This window comes from Manis pentadactyla, chromosome 9, assembly GCF_030020395.1.
Source record: "Manis pentadactyla isolate mManPen7 chromosome 9, mManPen7.hap1, whole genome shotgun sequence".
Taxonomy (NCBI): domain Eukaryota; kingdom Metazoa; phylum Chordata; class Mammalia; order Pholidota; family Manidae; genus Manis; species Manis pentadactyla.
Genome location: NC_080027.1, coordinates 49,276,309 through 49,294,132, shown reverse-complemented (window position 1 = coordinate 49,294,132; position 17,824 = coordinate 49,276,309). Strand labels below are relative to the sequence as shown.

General features: G+C 37.9%; 1 protein-coding gene across 2 annotated transcripts in view; it reads left to right on the top strand.

The window, feature by feature from the left end:
* DENND5A (DENN domain containing 5A) overlaps positions 1-17,824 on the top strand; it is a 97,085-nt gene that overhangs the window by 56,205 nt on the left and 23,056 nt on the right. For both annotated transcript variants that reach the window (XM_036930928.2, XM_036930927.2), the window contains 3 exons: positions 7,052-7,202; positions 7,903-7,996; positions 10,530-10,661. In XM_036930928.2, coding sequence (XP_036786823.1) covers positions 7,052-7,202; positions 7,903-7,996; positions 10,530-10,661 — 377 coding nt within the window. The remainder of the gene's footprint in view (positions 1-7,051; positions 7,203-7,902; positions 7,997-10,529; positions 10,662-17,824) is intronic.

Sequence of the window (17,824 nt, the reverse complement as noted above, 5' to 3'; positions counted from 1 at the left end):
GCTCCTGTTGTGGATTTCTAGAGCTGGTTGTTTAGCAGTCCTGGGCTTTCACTCCCTTCCTGCTCAACTCCTTTCTTCCCACAGGGTCTGGGATGGGGGGGCGTTTGGGTCCCGCTGGGCCACGGCTTATATCTTATCCCCTTCGTGTGATGCTGAGTTCTTGCAGATGTAGATGTAGCCTGGCTGTTGTACTGTATCTTCTGTTGTCTCTTTTAGGAATAGTTGTATTTGTTGTATTTTCAAAAAAATGTATGTTTTTGGGAGGAGATTTCCACTGAACTACTCTTGCTGCCATCTTGGCTCCTCCTGTTCCCTATCTTTTTTAACTGGCAAACTTCTCATCCTTCACCACTGTGTCAGTTAGGAATGGGTCCTGCTGCAAGGAATAGAGAATCTAATCGGCAGAGGTTTAGAGAGATAGGGGTTGTTTTTCCCAAATTAGCACAAAATGCAGAATTGGTGGTTGCTGGTGGCCTCTTAATTGCTAAACAGTGTATTCAGGACCAAGATTCTACCTTTTTACTGATCTCTCCTTAGCATGTGGACATTTATATTTGTGCTTGTTGCCTTTTATGTTTACATTCAGGGCAAGAAAAGGAGAAGGTTGATGCCAGCTGTATTTTCTCTCTTGTTTTAGAAAGCAAGGCTTTCCCAGGAATTCCCAACAACTTCCATTGTCTCATAGGCCAGAACCATGTTATTTAACCATCTTTAAGTGCAAGAGAGGCTGTGAAAGTGAGTGTTGAACTGGGTGTACTTTTACCCTGAGAAATATAAGGGTTCTGTTAGCAAGAAAGAAGAGGTGAAGCAGTTGAGAGTAAGCAGTTAACAGTGTTTGCCACAAAAAGTTAGCCAATACATCTTCTCCTCTGTGAGGCTTTCTCTGATGCTTGTAGGCCGAGGTAGTGGATTCCTTCTCTGTGCTCCTGTGATCCTTATTTTGGCTTCCCTGTATACTCTCTCTTCTTCTCAGCTATCATTATCAGGGAAGAATTTAAGGGCAGAGACTGTATTTAACCTTTTTCTTAACCCCAGTTCTTTAGCACTGTGCCTAGTTGTTGCTGCCTGTTGGAAGTTTGCTACATGTATGGTTGAAAAGGCTTTTTTGTTCACAGAGGCCCCATCTAAATCAGCTTAGCTAGAATAGAGCCTCAGCTTGAGGAGCAAATTAAGTAGTTTACTTCTTTGTGGGATGTTTAGCAGTCTTGTTGTAGCCTCTTTGTATATTTTATTTGTCCATGTACCACATATTATAAATACCTACTATATGCACAGCATATGGTAAACTTTTCACAAATATTTACTGAATGAACATGCTACACATTTTTCTAGGTTTTGAAGATACAGGGGTGACAGTCTGGACAAAGTCTTACCTTTATTGACCTAGCCTTCTTTCTTTACCTTTCAGCTCTTGCTCCAGGCCTTCATTAAATTGATAGTCACCTTGGCTAAGACCTGAGGTCATGTTTGCACATGCAGGTGACTATTTAACATGTCATCCTTGCTTCCAGAAAAGCCTTAGGTGCCAGATTATTGAACCCTGCATAAGGAGTGGTCCTGGGAAGCTTGATAGAGATTTTTACAGAACAGTAGGCTTAGTAACATCTCCCAAGCCGTCAGTTTAAATCAGGACTCCCCAATCTTTTCATGTCGTGCTAAATTGAAAATGGAATTTGTATGTGGCTCAATGGAATAAAGAGAGGAGCCTGTTTCTAGCTAGAGATTGTAAAGTGAGAGGCTCTAATGATCTGAAGCCTTGTTCATCTGCCACAGGGGTTGAGTCAGTCAATTCTGAGCCCATCTATAATCCATTTGTTGAATACCAAGCACCTCAGCATACTGTTTTGAATTACTCTGGTCTCATTTGTGGCCAGGACATGGTTCTTATGGTCCTATTTGAATGCAGGGTTTGAGATATGGAACGGGGTTAACTAACCCTCATTTGTTGTCTCATTTCAGAAAAATGGATGTCACAGAGATCCTTTAGGCAACTCTGCGGTCTAATCCCAGGAGTAATGGGAATATCTTTGCCATTTATATATCCCTTAGGTATGACCCAGAGAGATGCATTCCACATATGCTAGTGCAGTGTTCTTGCCACTGGTCTTAGATCCCTAGCCTGGTGGGATTCAGCCATATTACCTTTCCCACAGAAACCACAGCTTCTTGAGTCTGATTGGAAAATCGTGAAAGTGTAACAGAAGAGATCTTTTTGGAGATCCTTTAAAGTGTTACATTTAAAACAGATCTTGATGGGTAATCAGTTCTCTTCAAGGACTACTTTTATAAATGAAGATCTTTGACTCACCACTATAACTGCAGGGCTTAGAATAGTGTCTGGCACATTTTAGACACTGAATAAGTTCGGTTAAATGAGAGTTAAGAGTAGGAGGAAGTGAAGGAGGCCCTAAGAGAGAAAGTTACTTGACCTAGATAACAGCAAGGCCCAAAGTTGAGATATTTTTACATGATTCTAGAAAATACCAGGAGGGTTACCAGCTTTTTTTTTTTGTTCTTAATTTTTGAAGTATAATTGATGTGCAATAACCTGCACATATTTAAAGTTTTGGTATATGTATACACTTAAATCAAGAGCTAGCAAATATACCCATCACCCTCAAAAGTTTTCTTGTGTCCTTTTGTAATACCTCCATCCTGTTCCCTTCCCTTGGATAAGTTTTCTTGTTCCTTAGATAAATATCTAGGAATGGAATGACTAGATAACATAATTTTTATATGCTGACTTTTTAAAGAAACTTCTGCATTGTCTTTCTTAGTGATTATACATTTTACATTGTCACTAGCAGTATATGAGAGTTATGGTTCCTCCACATTGTTGCCAACAGTTAGTATGGTCAGTCTTCAATTTTAGCCATTCTAATAATAGGTTTGTAGTAGTATCTCATTATAGCTTTGATTTGTGTATTTCTGATGACTAATGATGTTCAGTGATTTTTCTTTTTTCTTATTAAGGTATCACTGATACACAATCTTATGAAGATTTCATATAAGCAACATTGTGGTCACTGCATTCACCCATATTATCGATTCCCCCCACACACCCCACTGCAGTCACTGTCCATCAGCATAGCAATATGCCACAGAATTACTACTTGTCTTCTCTGTGTTACACTATCTTACCTTTGACCACCCCCACATGATGTGTGCCAATCATAATGCTTCTCAGTCGCCTTCTCCCTCCCTTCCCACCTCCCCTCCCCAACTCCTCCACATTGGTAACCCCTATTCCCTCCTCAGAGTCTGTGAGTCTGCTGCTGTTTTGTTCCTTCAGTTTTGCTTTGTTCTTATACTCCACAAATGAGTGAAGTCATTTAGTACTTGCCTTTCTCCACCTGGCTTATTTCACTGAGCATAATACCATCCAGCTCCATCCATGTTGTTGTAAATGGTAGGATTCATTTTCTTCTTATGACTGAATAGTAGTCCATGGTGTATATGTACCACCTTTTCTTTATCCATTCATCTACTGATGGACACTTAGGTTGCTTCCATTTCTTGGCTATTGTAAATAGTGCTGTGATAAACATAGGGATGCATGTTTTTGAATCTGGATTTTGTTTTTTTTGGGTAAATTCCTAGGAGTGGAGTTCTTGGGTCAAATGGTATTTCTATTTTTAGTTTTGTGAGGAACCTCCATATTGCTTTCCACAATGGTTGAACTAATTTACATTCCCCCAGCAGTGTAGGGGGGTTCCCCTTTCTCCACATCCTTGCCAGCATTTGTTGTTGCTTCTTTTGGATGTTGGCCATCCTAACTAGTGTGAGGTGATCTCTCATTGTGGTTTTAATTTGCATTGCCCTGAAAATTAGTGATGCGGAGCATCTTTTTCTGTGCCTATTGACCATCTGAATTTCTTCTTTGGGGAAATGTCTGTTCATATCCTCTGCCCATTTTTTAATAGGATTGTTTACTTTTTGGGTATTGAGGCATATGAGTTCTTTATCTATTTTGGATGTTAACCCCTTGTCGTATATGTCGTTTACAAATATGTTCTCCCATACTGTAGGATGCATTTTTGTTCTACTGTTGGTGTCCTTTGCTGTACAGAAGCATTTTAGTTTGATGTAGTCCCATTTGTGCATTTTTGCCTTGTAGTTTCCCTAGCCCAAGGAGATGTGTACATAAAAAGTTGCTCATGTTTATATTCATCAGATTTTTGCCTATGTTTTCTTCTAAGAGTTTCATGACTTACATTCAGGTCTTTGATCCATTTTGAGTTTACTTTTGTGCATGGGGTTAAACAATAATCCAGTTTCATGTTCTTGCATGTAGCTGTCCAGTTTTGCCAACACCAGTTGTTGAAGGGGCTGTCATTTCCCCACTGGATGTCCATGGCTCCTTTATTGTATATTAATTGACCACATATGCTTGGGTTTATATCTGGCCTCTCTAGTCTGTTTCATTAATTATAAGTCTGTTGTTGTGCCAGTACCAAATTGTCTTAATTACTGTGGCTTTGTAATAGTGTTTGAAGTCAGGGAGCGTAATCCTCCCAGCTTTATTCTTCCTTCTCAGGATTGCTTGAGCTATTCGAGGTCTTTTGTGGTTCCATATGAATTTTAGAACTATTTGCTCTAGTTTGTTGAAGAATGCTATTGGTATTTTGATAGGGGTTAAACTGAATCTGTAGTTAGGCAGAATGGCCATTTTGACAATATTAATTCTTCCTATGTATAAGCATAGGTTGTATTTCCATTTATTGGTATCTTCTTTAATTTCTCTCATGAGTGTCTTATAGTTTTCAGGTTATAGGTCTTTCACTTCCTTGGTTCATTATATTCCTAGGTATTTTAATATTTGTGATGCAATTGTGAATGGAATTGTTTTCCTGATTTCTCTTTCTGCTAGTTCATCATTAGTGTATAGGAATGCAACAGATTTCTGTGTATTAATTTTGTGTCCTGTAACTTTGCTGAATTCAGATATTAGATCTAGTAGTTTTGGAGTGGATTCTTTAGAGTTTTTTTGTACAATGTCATGTCATCTGCAAACAGTGGCAGTTTAACTTCTTCCCTACCAATCTGGATTCCTTTTATTTCTTTGTGTTGTCTGATTACCGTGCCTAGGACCTCCAGTACTATGTTGAATAGAAGTGGGGAGAGTGGACATCCTTGTCTTGTTCCCAATCTTAAAGGAAAAGCTTTCAGCTTTTTGCTGTTAAGTATGATGTAGGCTGTAGGTTTGTCATATATGGCCTTTATTATTTTGAGGTTCTTCCCTCGATATCCATTCTGTCATGAATGAATGTTGAATTTTGTCAAATGCTTTTTCAGCATCTGTGGAGATGATCATGTGATTCTGCCTGTCTTTGCTTTCCAACCCCACTAATATCCAGAGCACCATGTAACACAGATTTGTGCTCCCAGAGCAGATCTCCAGGTCTGTGTGTTCAGCATCGTAGTCTTCTACCCTCTCCCTGCTCCATTTCTCTTCCTCCTGCTGGTGAGCTGGGGTGCGGGAAGGGCTTGGGTCCTGTTGGACATGGCTTTGCTTCTTTATCCTTTTCTGTGAGATCTTCTGTTTATCCCAGATGTAGGCAGTCCATCGCAGTCTTCTTTCTGGTTGCTATTTCAGGGTTCTTTGTATTTGCTGTTTTTTCATATTTCATGTGGTTTTGGGTGGAGTTTTCTGTATCACTTCTCATGCCACCATCTTTAAGCCAAACTGTTCTTCAGTGTTTTTTCATTTGCTTATTTATTATTCTTTCATCTTCTCTGGTGAAGTGCCTGTTTAAATCTTTTTTCAATTTTTTATTGGGTTGATTGTTTTCTTATTACAGAGTTTTGTAAGTTCTTTAGGTATTCTGGGTATAAGTTCTTCATCAGATACATTATTTGCAAATGTCTTTTTGTTCTCTTAACAGTGTGTTTGAAGAACAAAGTTTTAAATTTTGATGAAGTGTGTTTTATCAGTTTTTAAAAAATGGATTTTTTTTGTATTATATCTAAGAAATTGATTCCAAGCCAGTCACATAGATTTTTTTCCTTTTGTATTTCCTTCTAGAAATTTTATAGTTTTAGGCTTTATATTTGGGTCTATGATACATTCCAAGTTAATTTTTGTAGGTAGTGTAAACTAAGGGTTCAGGTTCATTTTTTTCCCCATATGGATATCTAGTTGTTCCAGCATCATCTGTTGAAAAGACTATCCTTCCTCCAGTGAATTACCTTTTGACCTTTATCAAAATTTCAATGATCTATATACACATGAGTATATACCTGGAGTCTCTGTTTCATTAATTTGTTAGTCTAAATTTATACCAGTACTACACTGCCTTAATTACTGTAGCTTTATATGAAATCTTGAAGTCAGGTAAGGTTAGCCCTTCAACTTTATGCCTTTTCAAACTTGTTTTGGCTATTCTGGGTCCTTTGTATTTCATATATATTTAGAATTAACTTACTATTTTCCACAAATAACTTTCTGAGATTTTGATTGGTATTGCCGTGAATATATAGCTCATTTAGGGAGACTTGACATCTTAACCTTATTGAGTCTTCTGATTAATGAATATGACATACCTGTTCATTTATTTAGGTCTTCTTTAATTTATCTCTGCAGTGATACAGCTTTTAGTATACAAGTTTTCATATCTTTTGCTAGGTTTTCCCCAAACTATTTCATATTTTTGGGTGTTACTAAAAATTGTATTTAAAATTTTTAATTTCTGATTGGCTGGTATAGAAATAAAGTAGGGTTTTGTATATTGATCTGTGTCCTTCAAACATACTAAATTTACTTCTAGTAACTTGTATATGTCCTTTTAGATTTTCTACAAAGATAATTGTATTGGAATTGTTTGATATTTTGTGCTTACATTTTTATTCAGTTCAAAATACTTTATTTCCCTTTTAATTCTTCTTTGACCCATGGTTATTTATAAGTGTTATTTAGTTTTAAGATTTTATTATTGTGGTTAGAGAATATACTTGGTGTGATTCTACCTATTTTTTGAGACTTATTGTATGGCTTTCAATATGGTCTATTTTTTAAATGTTTGGCTTTTTTTGTTTGTTTGTTCTCATCCAGAGAAAGCAATTGAGCTACGTCTGGCAAAAATTGACCATACTGCAATTCACCCTCATTTACTTGACATGAAAATTGGACAAGGGAAGTATGAGCCAGGCTTCTTCCCTAAGTTACAGTCTGATGTGCTTTCCACTGGGCCAGCCAGCAACAAGTGAGTCAATTCTAGGGATTCCCTAAATCCAGTACCCTATACAGTGGTGAGAGTCATCCCAGTATCAGGCTCTGAAGTGGTAGAAGACCCCTAAATTTTGTAAAGCAAATATGGAGAAAATGCAGACTATCCATGTTCACTTTTTTAAATAAGAAAACAAAGTATCATCATGTCTTGTCTCCACTATATAAACTGGAGTAGCTCCACATGCCCAAGGCTTGCAGAAAGCCAGCCTCCAGATGGTTGACGTTATCTCAAGACTAAATCTCATACAACACCTAGCTAACATTTTGTCTTCAGTAAGTGATGGTTGAAGTAATTGGAGCCTGAACTAAAAATAGATAACTTAGTAGGATTCTTCTTCTTTAGGAGATGAATGTATTAAATATAATATATTGTTCTACTTTTGGAGATGAATATATTAAAGTCCAGACATTGCTGAATGAGTATAGCGTGGATCTGCATGTGAAGTTTTTGTAGATGTTTCAAGAGAGATGACTCTGTTCCCTGGGAGTTACCTGTTTTCTTCCCAGTCACTAATCTTTAAATTATTCTTCCTCAAGGTTTCTGAGCTATCTCTGGTGACTTCTTGGTGGTTTCCCATGCCCAGCAGTGGTCCTTAGATGTTTAGTTGCTCTCCTGTCAGTTGACCTTACTTTCTTAGTTGGATGTTCTTAATTGCCTGCTTTGATATTGTCAGGTGGACGAAAAGGAATGCCCCAGCCCAGTGGAGACGGAAAGATAGGCAGAAGCAGCACACAGAACATCTGCGTTTAGACAATGATCAGAGAGAGGTAAGACACCTTAACAAAGATAGGGAATATCCTTATCATCATGCTACACTCTCCTCTTTCCCATTTCCTTGGCCTCTGATCTGATTCAAATGTCCCACCAATGATTTATCCTGCTAAAGAGGTGTCAGTAATGGATTAGTTCCTGGTACTTGGTGCTGAGCCTAGGTTATGACAAATCCAGGCTGTGCAATGTTTTGCAAGTGGCAGTTAGCACTCAGCATGTAGGTTCTTTCCTTGAGCCTGGCCTTATTTGCAGCCCCACTCAGGAATGATGTCCTGAAGAGATGAGAGAAACAAGAGAAGAAAGAGGAAAAAGCAGATTCACACACTGAAGGAAAAATAAAGAATAAGAAATACCCAGAAGGAGGTAAAGACAGAAAAAAGCAAAAACAGATCAAAAGACACAAAAACTTTACAAAGACATGGTTACAACAGAGGCATATGAAGAGAGCATGCCATGAAATTCAGGAAGAGACCAAGGTTCAGAAAAAGAGGCCTAGAAACACACACCCAGGAGATAGAAAAGGCCACGGTAAGACAGAGGAGAGATGCGGGAGGAAATACTAAAGAGAGAAAGAGCAATGTGGGGAGGTGGGAGAGGGTGCTGTAGACAAGGGTGAAGAGAGCCTTTCACTGTTTTTTTAGTACCCACTCATGCATGGCAGTCATTTCCTGGAGAGTGTGACAGGACCTCAGAAGGTAGGAGTCTGAAACTTGGGAGAAATTCTTTTAAATTTGTGGGGCTTTTTTTTGTGTGTGTTATGGAAGTAAAGAAGTTAATTATTTTAGAGTTAGAAGAAAGAGAAACTGAACTTGGGTTAATGCTGTGAATCTCTGAGCCTGGGGAGTGGATGAATTTTTCTCTACTTTTCTGTGTCTTAAGACAGATAACCTTGACTTCTTTTTTCCTTAGAGGAACATAGGAGAAGAATGTTGACATCAGGTGACTGGGGATAGCAGGATACTTGAATGGACCACTTGAGTCTTTATTGCTTGTAAGCGGGGTTTCTCAGCTCAGCTATAACTTGTTCCCAGTGATGTTTCTAGTTGTAAACATCATGTTGGAGACCCTACCTTACTTAGTTGCAGAGGAGTTGTGAAAATTGAGCTTTTTCCTCAGAAACCTATTTCAGGAACTTCTCTTTGAGTAAAGACCCTGCAATTTGCATTTTATACATAAAAATGCCATGAAGCGTATTGTTTTTATGTTTCTGGCCCCTTAGCAAATGGGGTAATGAACATATTTTGCCTTTGCTATTTTTTAAAGGAATGGTTATGAATTTTTAACTGCTTATTTATAGAGTACAGTTGTGTTTAAAGTTTTTATGAGGCTTGTGTAAGGGGTATTGGGCACTGGTGTTATTTTAAAAGTCTCCCCTGGGTCTTCTACATCACCTGCATATTATTTCTTTCAGCAGTGTTTATTGAGCATGTTCTCTTGGTCAGACTCACTGCAGTAAGTACTTTGAAATGTAAAGATGACCAGGAGGTAGTGTTGTCTTTATGCAATACCAGTTTATTAAGGGAGTAAAGGCAGGTACACAAATAACTTTAGTAGAAGAGTCATATGAGAGGCAAGCCAGTGTTTGATCATTGATTGGAGAAAGCAGAGGTCAGTTCTACCTGGAGTGATCATCAAATAAGCCTGATGGAGGTAGCATCTGTCTAAGCTTTGGTGGATAGGTTTATTAGAGACAAAAGAGCATTTCAGCTAGAGGATATGCAGGATAAGGAGCTTGGTGGTTGTTACATAGTAGAAACTGTGGCAGAATATTTTGGAGGAAGAAGGTACTGGAGGGAGCTAGCAAGCTAGGAGGCATACAGTAGTCCAAGTGACAGTAATTGAAGCCCAACCTTGGAGGTTGTTAGTAGGGGCAGGTTGAGGGTTCAGAAGATAGAATGGACAGAATTGTATTACTGGAATAAATGTGGGGGAAGGAGGAATTTTGGAGTAAAAATGTTGTCTGTGAACCTGAAATACCGAGAAGATTTGATGAGCAGTTTGCTGCATTGATAAGGGTTCAATGTTAACACAAATAGCATATGGAGAATCACCAGCACATTGTAGAAAAGCGGATAATGCAGTTGTTTTAAGTGTGTAGCCTTTATTTTCAGGCCCTAATTTATCATATACTTTATGATAACAAGAATAGATGTCTTTGGTAAGAGCAGAGGAATTAAATTCCTCCTAGGTTGGTGGGGAAAATGACTTTCTCAGGGGCATTCTAGATTTGGGTGGGTTTGCACATTGCAGTCATGTGTTTTTTGCCTTTTATGTCATTAAAATTGAAGAGTATTACACTACTCATGGAGTGCTTTACATCAGAGAAAAGAGAATTCATCATTTTATCTCAGTTTTTCCCTTTGATACAAGATTCACATTTTAAACTTTCTACCCCCAAACTACTGAATCTAGGAAAGAAGCAGTAAGAAAGTGCGCAGGGTGTTAGTGCCCTCTACAGGGACCTGTCAGTACTGGTCGCTCATGTTTGTGTTCATGGATACAGTTTTTTTATTTTTCTGTTTGATGTAGAAATACATCCAGGAAGCCAGGAATATGGGCAGCACCATCCGCCAGCCCAAACTGTCCAACCTCTCCCCGTCAGTGATTGCCCAGACCAACTGGAAGTTTGTGGAGGGCCTGCTGAAGGAATGCCGCAACAAGGTGAGCTGTGGATGCCTCTGTATGTGTGCTGTTTTCCTTAGCGGCCAGGGTAAGACCAAGGCTTGGTTCTGACCATTCTGTCTTGATTTTTAAAATATTGTTAATATAACAGGATGGTACTAATTTTAAGATCCTGTTAACTTGGAATTAGGTGTATTTGTTTTAAATAAAATATACCATTAATTGAGAGCAAGCATGCTTTGTTATAAATTTTATATGTAGGTGTCGTTTCAAATTTTAGATATTTTGCATTACTTACTTGAAATCATTGTAGTTGAATTGTCTTCAACAGATAAGTCTTACACACATGGAAATGTTTTTGCCTCCCTAATTTGATAGCAGCGATCTCATATGTCTAGAAACAAGAATTTACTGAATGCCTACTATGTACCAAGCCAAAGTATATTTTTCAGTTTAAGCTTGTTGGGATGTTTTTGTCAATTCTACAAACACATTTTTTGTTAAGTTTCATTGAGATATAATTGATATACAAAAAACTGCGTGCACTTAATGTGTACATCTTGATGAATTTGGACATATGCATACACCCATGATACTCTCACCACAGTGAAGCTATTAAACATAATCTATCACTTCCAAAAACTTCCTTGTGTACTTTTGTGATTTTTCTTTGTTTTTGTGGTAAGAATACTTACCATGAGATCTGTTCTCCTAATATTTTAAAGTGTACAATATTGTATTATTAATTATAAGTACTATGTTGTACAGCAGATCTCTAGAACTTACTCATCTTGCATACTGAAACTTTATACCTACTGACCAACAATTCCCTATCTCCCCCTCCCCCAGCCCCCTGGCAGCCACCATTCTTTGCTCTGCTTCTGTGAATTTGACTATATTAGATACCTCATCTAACTGTATCATCATGTAGTATTCGTCCTTCTGTGACTGTCATTTCACTTAACATAATATCCTCCAGATTCATTAGTGTTGCTGCTAATGGCAGGATTTCCTCCTTTTTTATTTTAAGGCTGAATACTATTCCATTGTATGTATAAACCACATTTGTTTATCCATTCATCTGTTGATGGATACTTGGGTTGTTTCCATATCTTGACTATTGTGAATAATGCTGCAGTGAATGTGGGGTGCAGATATCTCTTTGAGATTGTGATTTCAGTTCTTTGGATATATACTCAGAAATAGGATTGCTGTATCAAAAGACAGTCATTCTTAATTTTTTAATGTTTTAGTTATGAATGTAATTTCTTTTGTACTAAAGATAAGGTCTTTCAATCAAGTCAGTATACTGTACTTTCCAGGGCAATTCAACTAACTCAGTTTCTACTGTATCCTGTTTATTTGTCAATGGAAAAATATTTTCCTGCATTTTCAGTTTGTAAGTGGTGGTTATTTATAAGATGAAGTCAAGTATACTTTCTCTTCAGAAGAAATTACTACTGCTACAAGTTTTTTGATCTATCAGTACTGATATTTTGAATTTAGGTGCTTAAAACAAAAAAGCTTCTGTCAGTTCACTCTGAGTTACTGATATCCATGACTTTGCACACAGTTTTGTCTTTCCTGCCATCAAGAATATCGGTGATAATGCATTTCTTGAAAGAAGGCTTCTCTGTTGTCTCTGAGATTTGTTTTCAAGCTACTGACTTCCATTCTCAAGTTTTGAGATGCATGTCTAAGCAATGATAACTTCATTATGTCCACTGCCCAGTCAACAATAATTGTGAAATACATCCCAATTTCAGAGATGTTAGTATGTGGAAAAATGTAACATCTTAGAATCAAAGAAGTACAGTATAATCAGTCCGGTACCACCAAGTGTTGACTAGCATGTGGAGCAACAGGAGGTTTCATATTGTTGGAAGTGTAAATTGGTGTAACCACTTTCGAAAACAGCATAGCATTGTCTACTATTCTTCTCCTAGGTATATTCCCTAGAAAAATCTTTGTAGCAAGACCCAGGAGATAGGTACAGGAAGTTTACAGCAGCATTTTTTGTAATAGCCCCAAACTGGCAACAACCCACATTCTAATCAGAAGGAGAATTAATAAATAAATTGTAATATATTCATACAATGAAATGCTATACAGGGATGGAAATGGACAACAGCTATACCCATCAATGTGGATGATTTTTTTTTTTTTTTTTATTGGCTGACATGCCCTTTTGTTCAGTCATACTGAGTATTTTTTTTTTTTTTTGAGAGGGCATATCTTATATTTATTGATCAAATGGTTGTTAACAACAATAAAATTCTGTATGGGGGACTCAATGCACAATCATTAATCAACCCCAAGTCTAATTCTCAACAGTCTCCAATCTTCTAAAGTATAATGAACAAGTTCTTACATGGTGAACAAATTCTTACATAGGGAATAAGTTCTTACATGGTGAACAGTGCAAAGGCAGTCATCACAGAAACTTTCAGTTTTGATCACGCATTATGAACCATAAACAATCAGGTCAAATATGAATATTTGTTTGATTTTTATACTTGACTTATATGTGGATCCCACATTTCTCCCTTTATTATTATTATTATTATTTTTTTAAATAAAATGCTGATGTGGTAGGTAGATGTAAGATAGAGGTAGAAAACTTAGTTTAGTGTTGTAAGAGAGCAAATGTAGATGATCAGGTGTATGCCTGTAGACTATGTGTTAATCCAAGCTAGACAAGGGCAATAAAACATCCACGGATGCAGAAGACTTCTCTCAAAACATGGGGGGAGAGGTTCTAAGCCTCACCTCTGTTGATCCCCAATTTCTCACCTGATGACCCCCCTGCGACTGTGCCTGTCTTAGGTTGTTCCTCCCTTGAGGAATCTTACCCGTCTCTGGCTAACCAGTCATCTTCCGGGGCCATACAGGGAAATGTGAAGTTGGTAAGTGAGAGAGAAGCCATATTGTTTGAAAAGGTTAGCTTTTTACTTCTTTGCAGATTTATGCCCTGTGGCTTCTATGCCCAGCATTTGTCTTGAGGTATCTTTACCACTTGGAAGAATTATGATACTTGGTAAATTTGATATGAGGCACGAATTCTATTTAAGGGTTGTAATTAGGAAGGAAGAAGAAAAGCTATAGAAGTAGCAGGAAGAAGAAAACATGGGAAGATTGATTATTTCTTTGACATATCTTCTTGTAGAGTAATTTAAGCATGTGTAGGTTTTAAACTACTAATTAAATTACACACACACATTAACCTAATAGGAATACAGTTACATAACCAAAGCAGATCTATAATTACCAGCCATCTCCAGGGAGGCCAAGAAAACCAGTTAGGCACCCTAGGCGTTTGTGAAAATTTGTCTATGATATGATGGATATTGTCCAACTGTACTTGAACAGTCTGAGAGAAATCAGACAAATTAAGACAGCCCATTCCTGGGAACTGCTCACATTGCATATGTTCTTTTAACAGTAGACAGTCCGTAGTTGTAAGATTTTGGAGCGCTACAACTCGCACTTCTCCTAATTCTTGGTTGAGTTCCAACAGTGTAGATCCAGTCAAATTTGTTGTTTTACTGTATGCACAGGCCAGCTTAGATATCTCCTTCTTCATTCCAATGGCAAGTCCAGGAACCAGTGGGATGAATGCAGCTACAACTACAGCATCGCCTGGATCTTTGTTGAGGTTTTTTGATGATCATCTTCTGGTATGACTCTTCCAGAGAGTGCTGATGTTGGAAGTTCTTCATATCGTATCTTTGTTCATTTTCTGGGTAGCCAAATTAGGCTTTGATCCTCTGTATAAATACAAACAGACCCTTTGCCCACACTTTGATCTGCCCTTTATACCATTATGTAGAACTCATTGGAGGTCACCACACAGGAACTGGTTTTTTTTTGTTTGTTTGTTATCTTTAGACTTACATGAAGTATATTATGTTTACTAGGCTCTCCCCTATACCAGGTCCCTGCTATAAACCCCTTTACAGTCACTGTCCATCAGCATAGCTAAATGTTGTAGAATCACTACTTGTCTTCTCTGTGTTGTACAGCCCTCCCCTTTCTCCCACCCCTCCATGCATGCTGATCTTAATACCCACCTCCTTCCTCCCCCCACTTATCCCTCCCTACCCACCCATCCTCCCCAGTCCCTTTCCCTTTGGTACCTGTTAGTCCATTCTTGGGTTCTGTGATTCCGCTGCTGTTTTGTTCCTTCAGTTTTTCCTTTGTTCTTATACTCCACAGATGAGTGAAATCATTTGGTATTTCTCTTTCTCCGCTTGGCTTATTTCACTGAGCATAATACCCTCCAGCTCCATCCATGTTGCTGCAAATGGTAGGATTTACCCTCTTCTTATGGCTGAGTAGTATTCCATTGTGTATATGTACCACATCTTCTTTATGCATTCATCTACCGATGGACATTTAGGTTGTTTCCAATTCTTGGCTATTGTAAATAGTGCTGCGATAAACATAGGGGTGCATTGGTCTTTCTCAGACTTGATTACTGCGTTCTTAGGGTAAATTCCTAGGAGTAGAATTCCTGGGTCAAATGGTAAGTCTGTTTTGAGCATTTTGAGGAATCTCCATACTGCTTTCCACAATGGTTGAACTAGTTTACATTCCCACCAGCAGTGTAGGAGGGTTCCCCTTTCTCCACAGCCTCGCCAACATTTGTTGTTGTTGTTTGTCTTTTGGATGGCAGCCATCCTTACTGGTGTGAGGTGATACCTCATTGTAGTTTTAATTTGCATTTCTCTGATAATTAGTGATGTGGAGCATCTTTTCATGTGTCTGTTGGCCATCTGTATTTCTTTTTTGGAGAACTCTCTTTTCAGTTCCTATGCCCATTTTTTAATTGGATTATTTGATTTTTGTTTGTTGAGGCGTGTGAGCTCTTTATATATTTTGGACGTCAAGCCTTTATCGGATCTGTCATTTACAAATATATTCTCCCATACTGTAGGGTTCCTTTTTGTTCTATTGAAGGTGTCTTTTGCTGTACAGAAGCTTTTCAGCTTAATATAGTCCCACTTGTTCATTTTTCCTGTTGTTTTCCTTGCCTGGGGAGATATGTTCAAGAAGAGGCCACTCATGTTTATGTCTATGAGGTTTTTGCCTATGTTTTTTCCCACGAGTTTAATGGTTTCATGGCTTACATTCAGGTCTTTGATCCATTTTGAATTTACTTTTGTATATGGGGTTAGACAATGGTCCAGTTTCATTCTCCTACATGTAGCTGTCCAGTTTTGCCAGCACCATCTGTTGAAGAGACTGTCATTTCCCCATTGTATGTCCATGGCTCCGTTATTGTATATAAATTGACCATATATGTTTGGGTTAATGTCTGGAGTCTCTAGTCTGTTCCACTGGTCTGTGGCTCTGTTCTTGTGCCAGTACCAAATTGTCTTGATTACTATGGCTTTATAGTAGAGCTTGAAACTGGGGAGTGAGATCCCCCTTACTTTATTCTTTCTCAGGATTGCTTTGGCTATTCGGGATCTTTGGTGTTTCCATATGAATTTTTGAATTATTTGTTCCAGTTCATTGAAGAATGTTGCTGGTAATTTGATAGGGATTGCATCAAATCTGTATATTGCTTTGGGCAGGATGGCCATTTTGACGATATTAATTCTTCCTAGCCACGAGCATGGGATGAGTTTCCATCTGTTAGTGTCCCCTTTAATTTCTCTTAAGAGTGACTTGTAGTTTTCAGAGTATAGGTCATTCACTTCTTTGGTTAGATTTATTCCTAGGTATTTTATTCTTTTTGATGCAATTGTGAATGGAGTTGTTTTCCTGATTTCTCTTTCTATTAGTTCATTGTTAGTGTATAGGAAAACCACAGATTTCTGTGTGTTAATTTTGTATCCTGCAACTTTGCTGTATTCCGATATCAGTTGTAGTAGTTTTGGGGTGGAGTCTTTAGGGTTTTTTATGTACAGTATAATGTCATCTGCAAATAGTGACAGTTTAACTTCTTCTTTACCAATCTGGATTCCTTGTGTTTCTTTGTTTTGTCTGATTGCCGTGGCTAGGACCTCCAGTACTATGTTAAATAACAGTGGGGAGAGTGGGCATCCCTGTCTAGTTCCTGATCTCAGAGGAAAAGCTTTTAGCTTCTTGCTGTTCAGTATAATGTTGGCTGTGGGTTTATGATATATGGCCTTTATTATGTTGAGGTACTTGCCCTCTATTCCCATTTTGCTGAGAGTTTTTATCATGAATGGATGTTGAATTTTGTCAAATGCTTTTTCAGCATCTATGGAGATGATCATGTGGTTTTTGTCTTTCTTTTTGTTGATGTGGTGGATGATGTTGATGGATTTTCGAATGTTGTACCATCCGTGCATCCCTGGGATGAATCCCACTTGGTCATGGTGTATAATCCTTTTGATATACTTTTGTATTCAGTTTGCTAATATTTTATTAAGTATTTTTGCATCTACATTCATTAGGGATATTGGTCTGTAATTTTCTTTTTTGGTGGGGTCTTTGCCTGGTTTTGGTATTAGGGTGATGTTGGCTTCATAGAATGAGTTTAGGAGTATTCCCTCCTCTTCTATTTTTTGGAAAACTTTAAGGAGAATGGGTATTATGTCTTCTCTGTGTGTCTGATAAAATTCCGACGTAAATCCGTCCGGTCCGGGTGTTTTGTTCTTGGGTAGTTTTTTGATTACCATTTCAATTTCTTTGCTCATAATTGGTTTGTTTAACTTTTGTGTTTCTTCCTTGGTCAGTCTTGGAAGGTTGTATCTTTCTAGGAAGTTTTCCATTTCTTCTAGGTTTTCCAGCTTGTTGGCATATAGGTTTTCATAGTAGTCTTTAATAATTCTTTGTATTTCTGTGGAGTCTGTCATGATTTTTCCGTTCTCATTTGTGATTCTGTTGATTTGTGTTGATTCTCTTTTTCTCTTAATAAGTTTGGCTAGAGGCTTATCTATTTTATTTTCTCAAAGAACCAGCTCTTGGTTTCATTGATTTTTTCTATTGTTTTATTCTTCTCAATTTTGTTTATTTCTTCTCTGATCTTTATTATGTCCCTCCTTCTGCTGACTTTAGGCCTAATTTGTTCTTCTTTTTTCCAATTTCAATAATTGTGATGTTAGACATTTGGGATTGTTCTTGTTTCTTCAGGTGTGCCTGGATCGTTATATACTTTCCTCTTAAGACTGCTTTTGCTGCATCCCACAGAAGTTGGGGCTTTGTGTTATTGTTGTCATTTGTTTCTA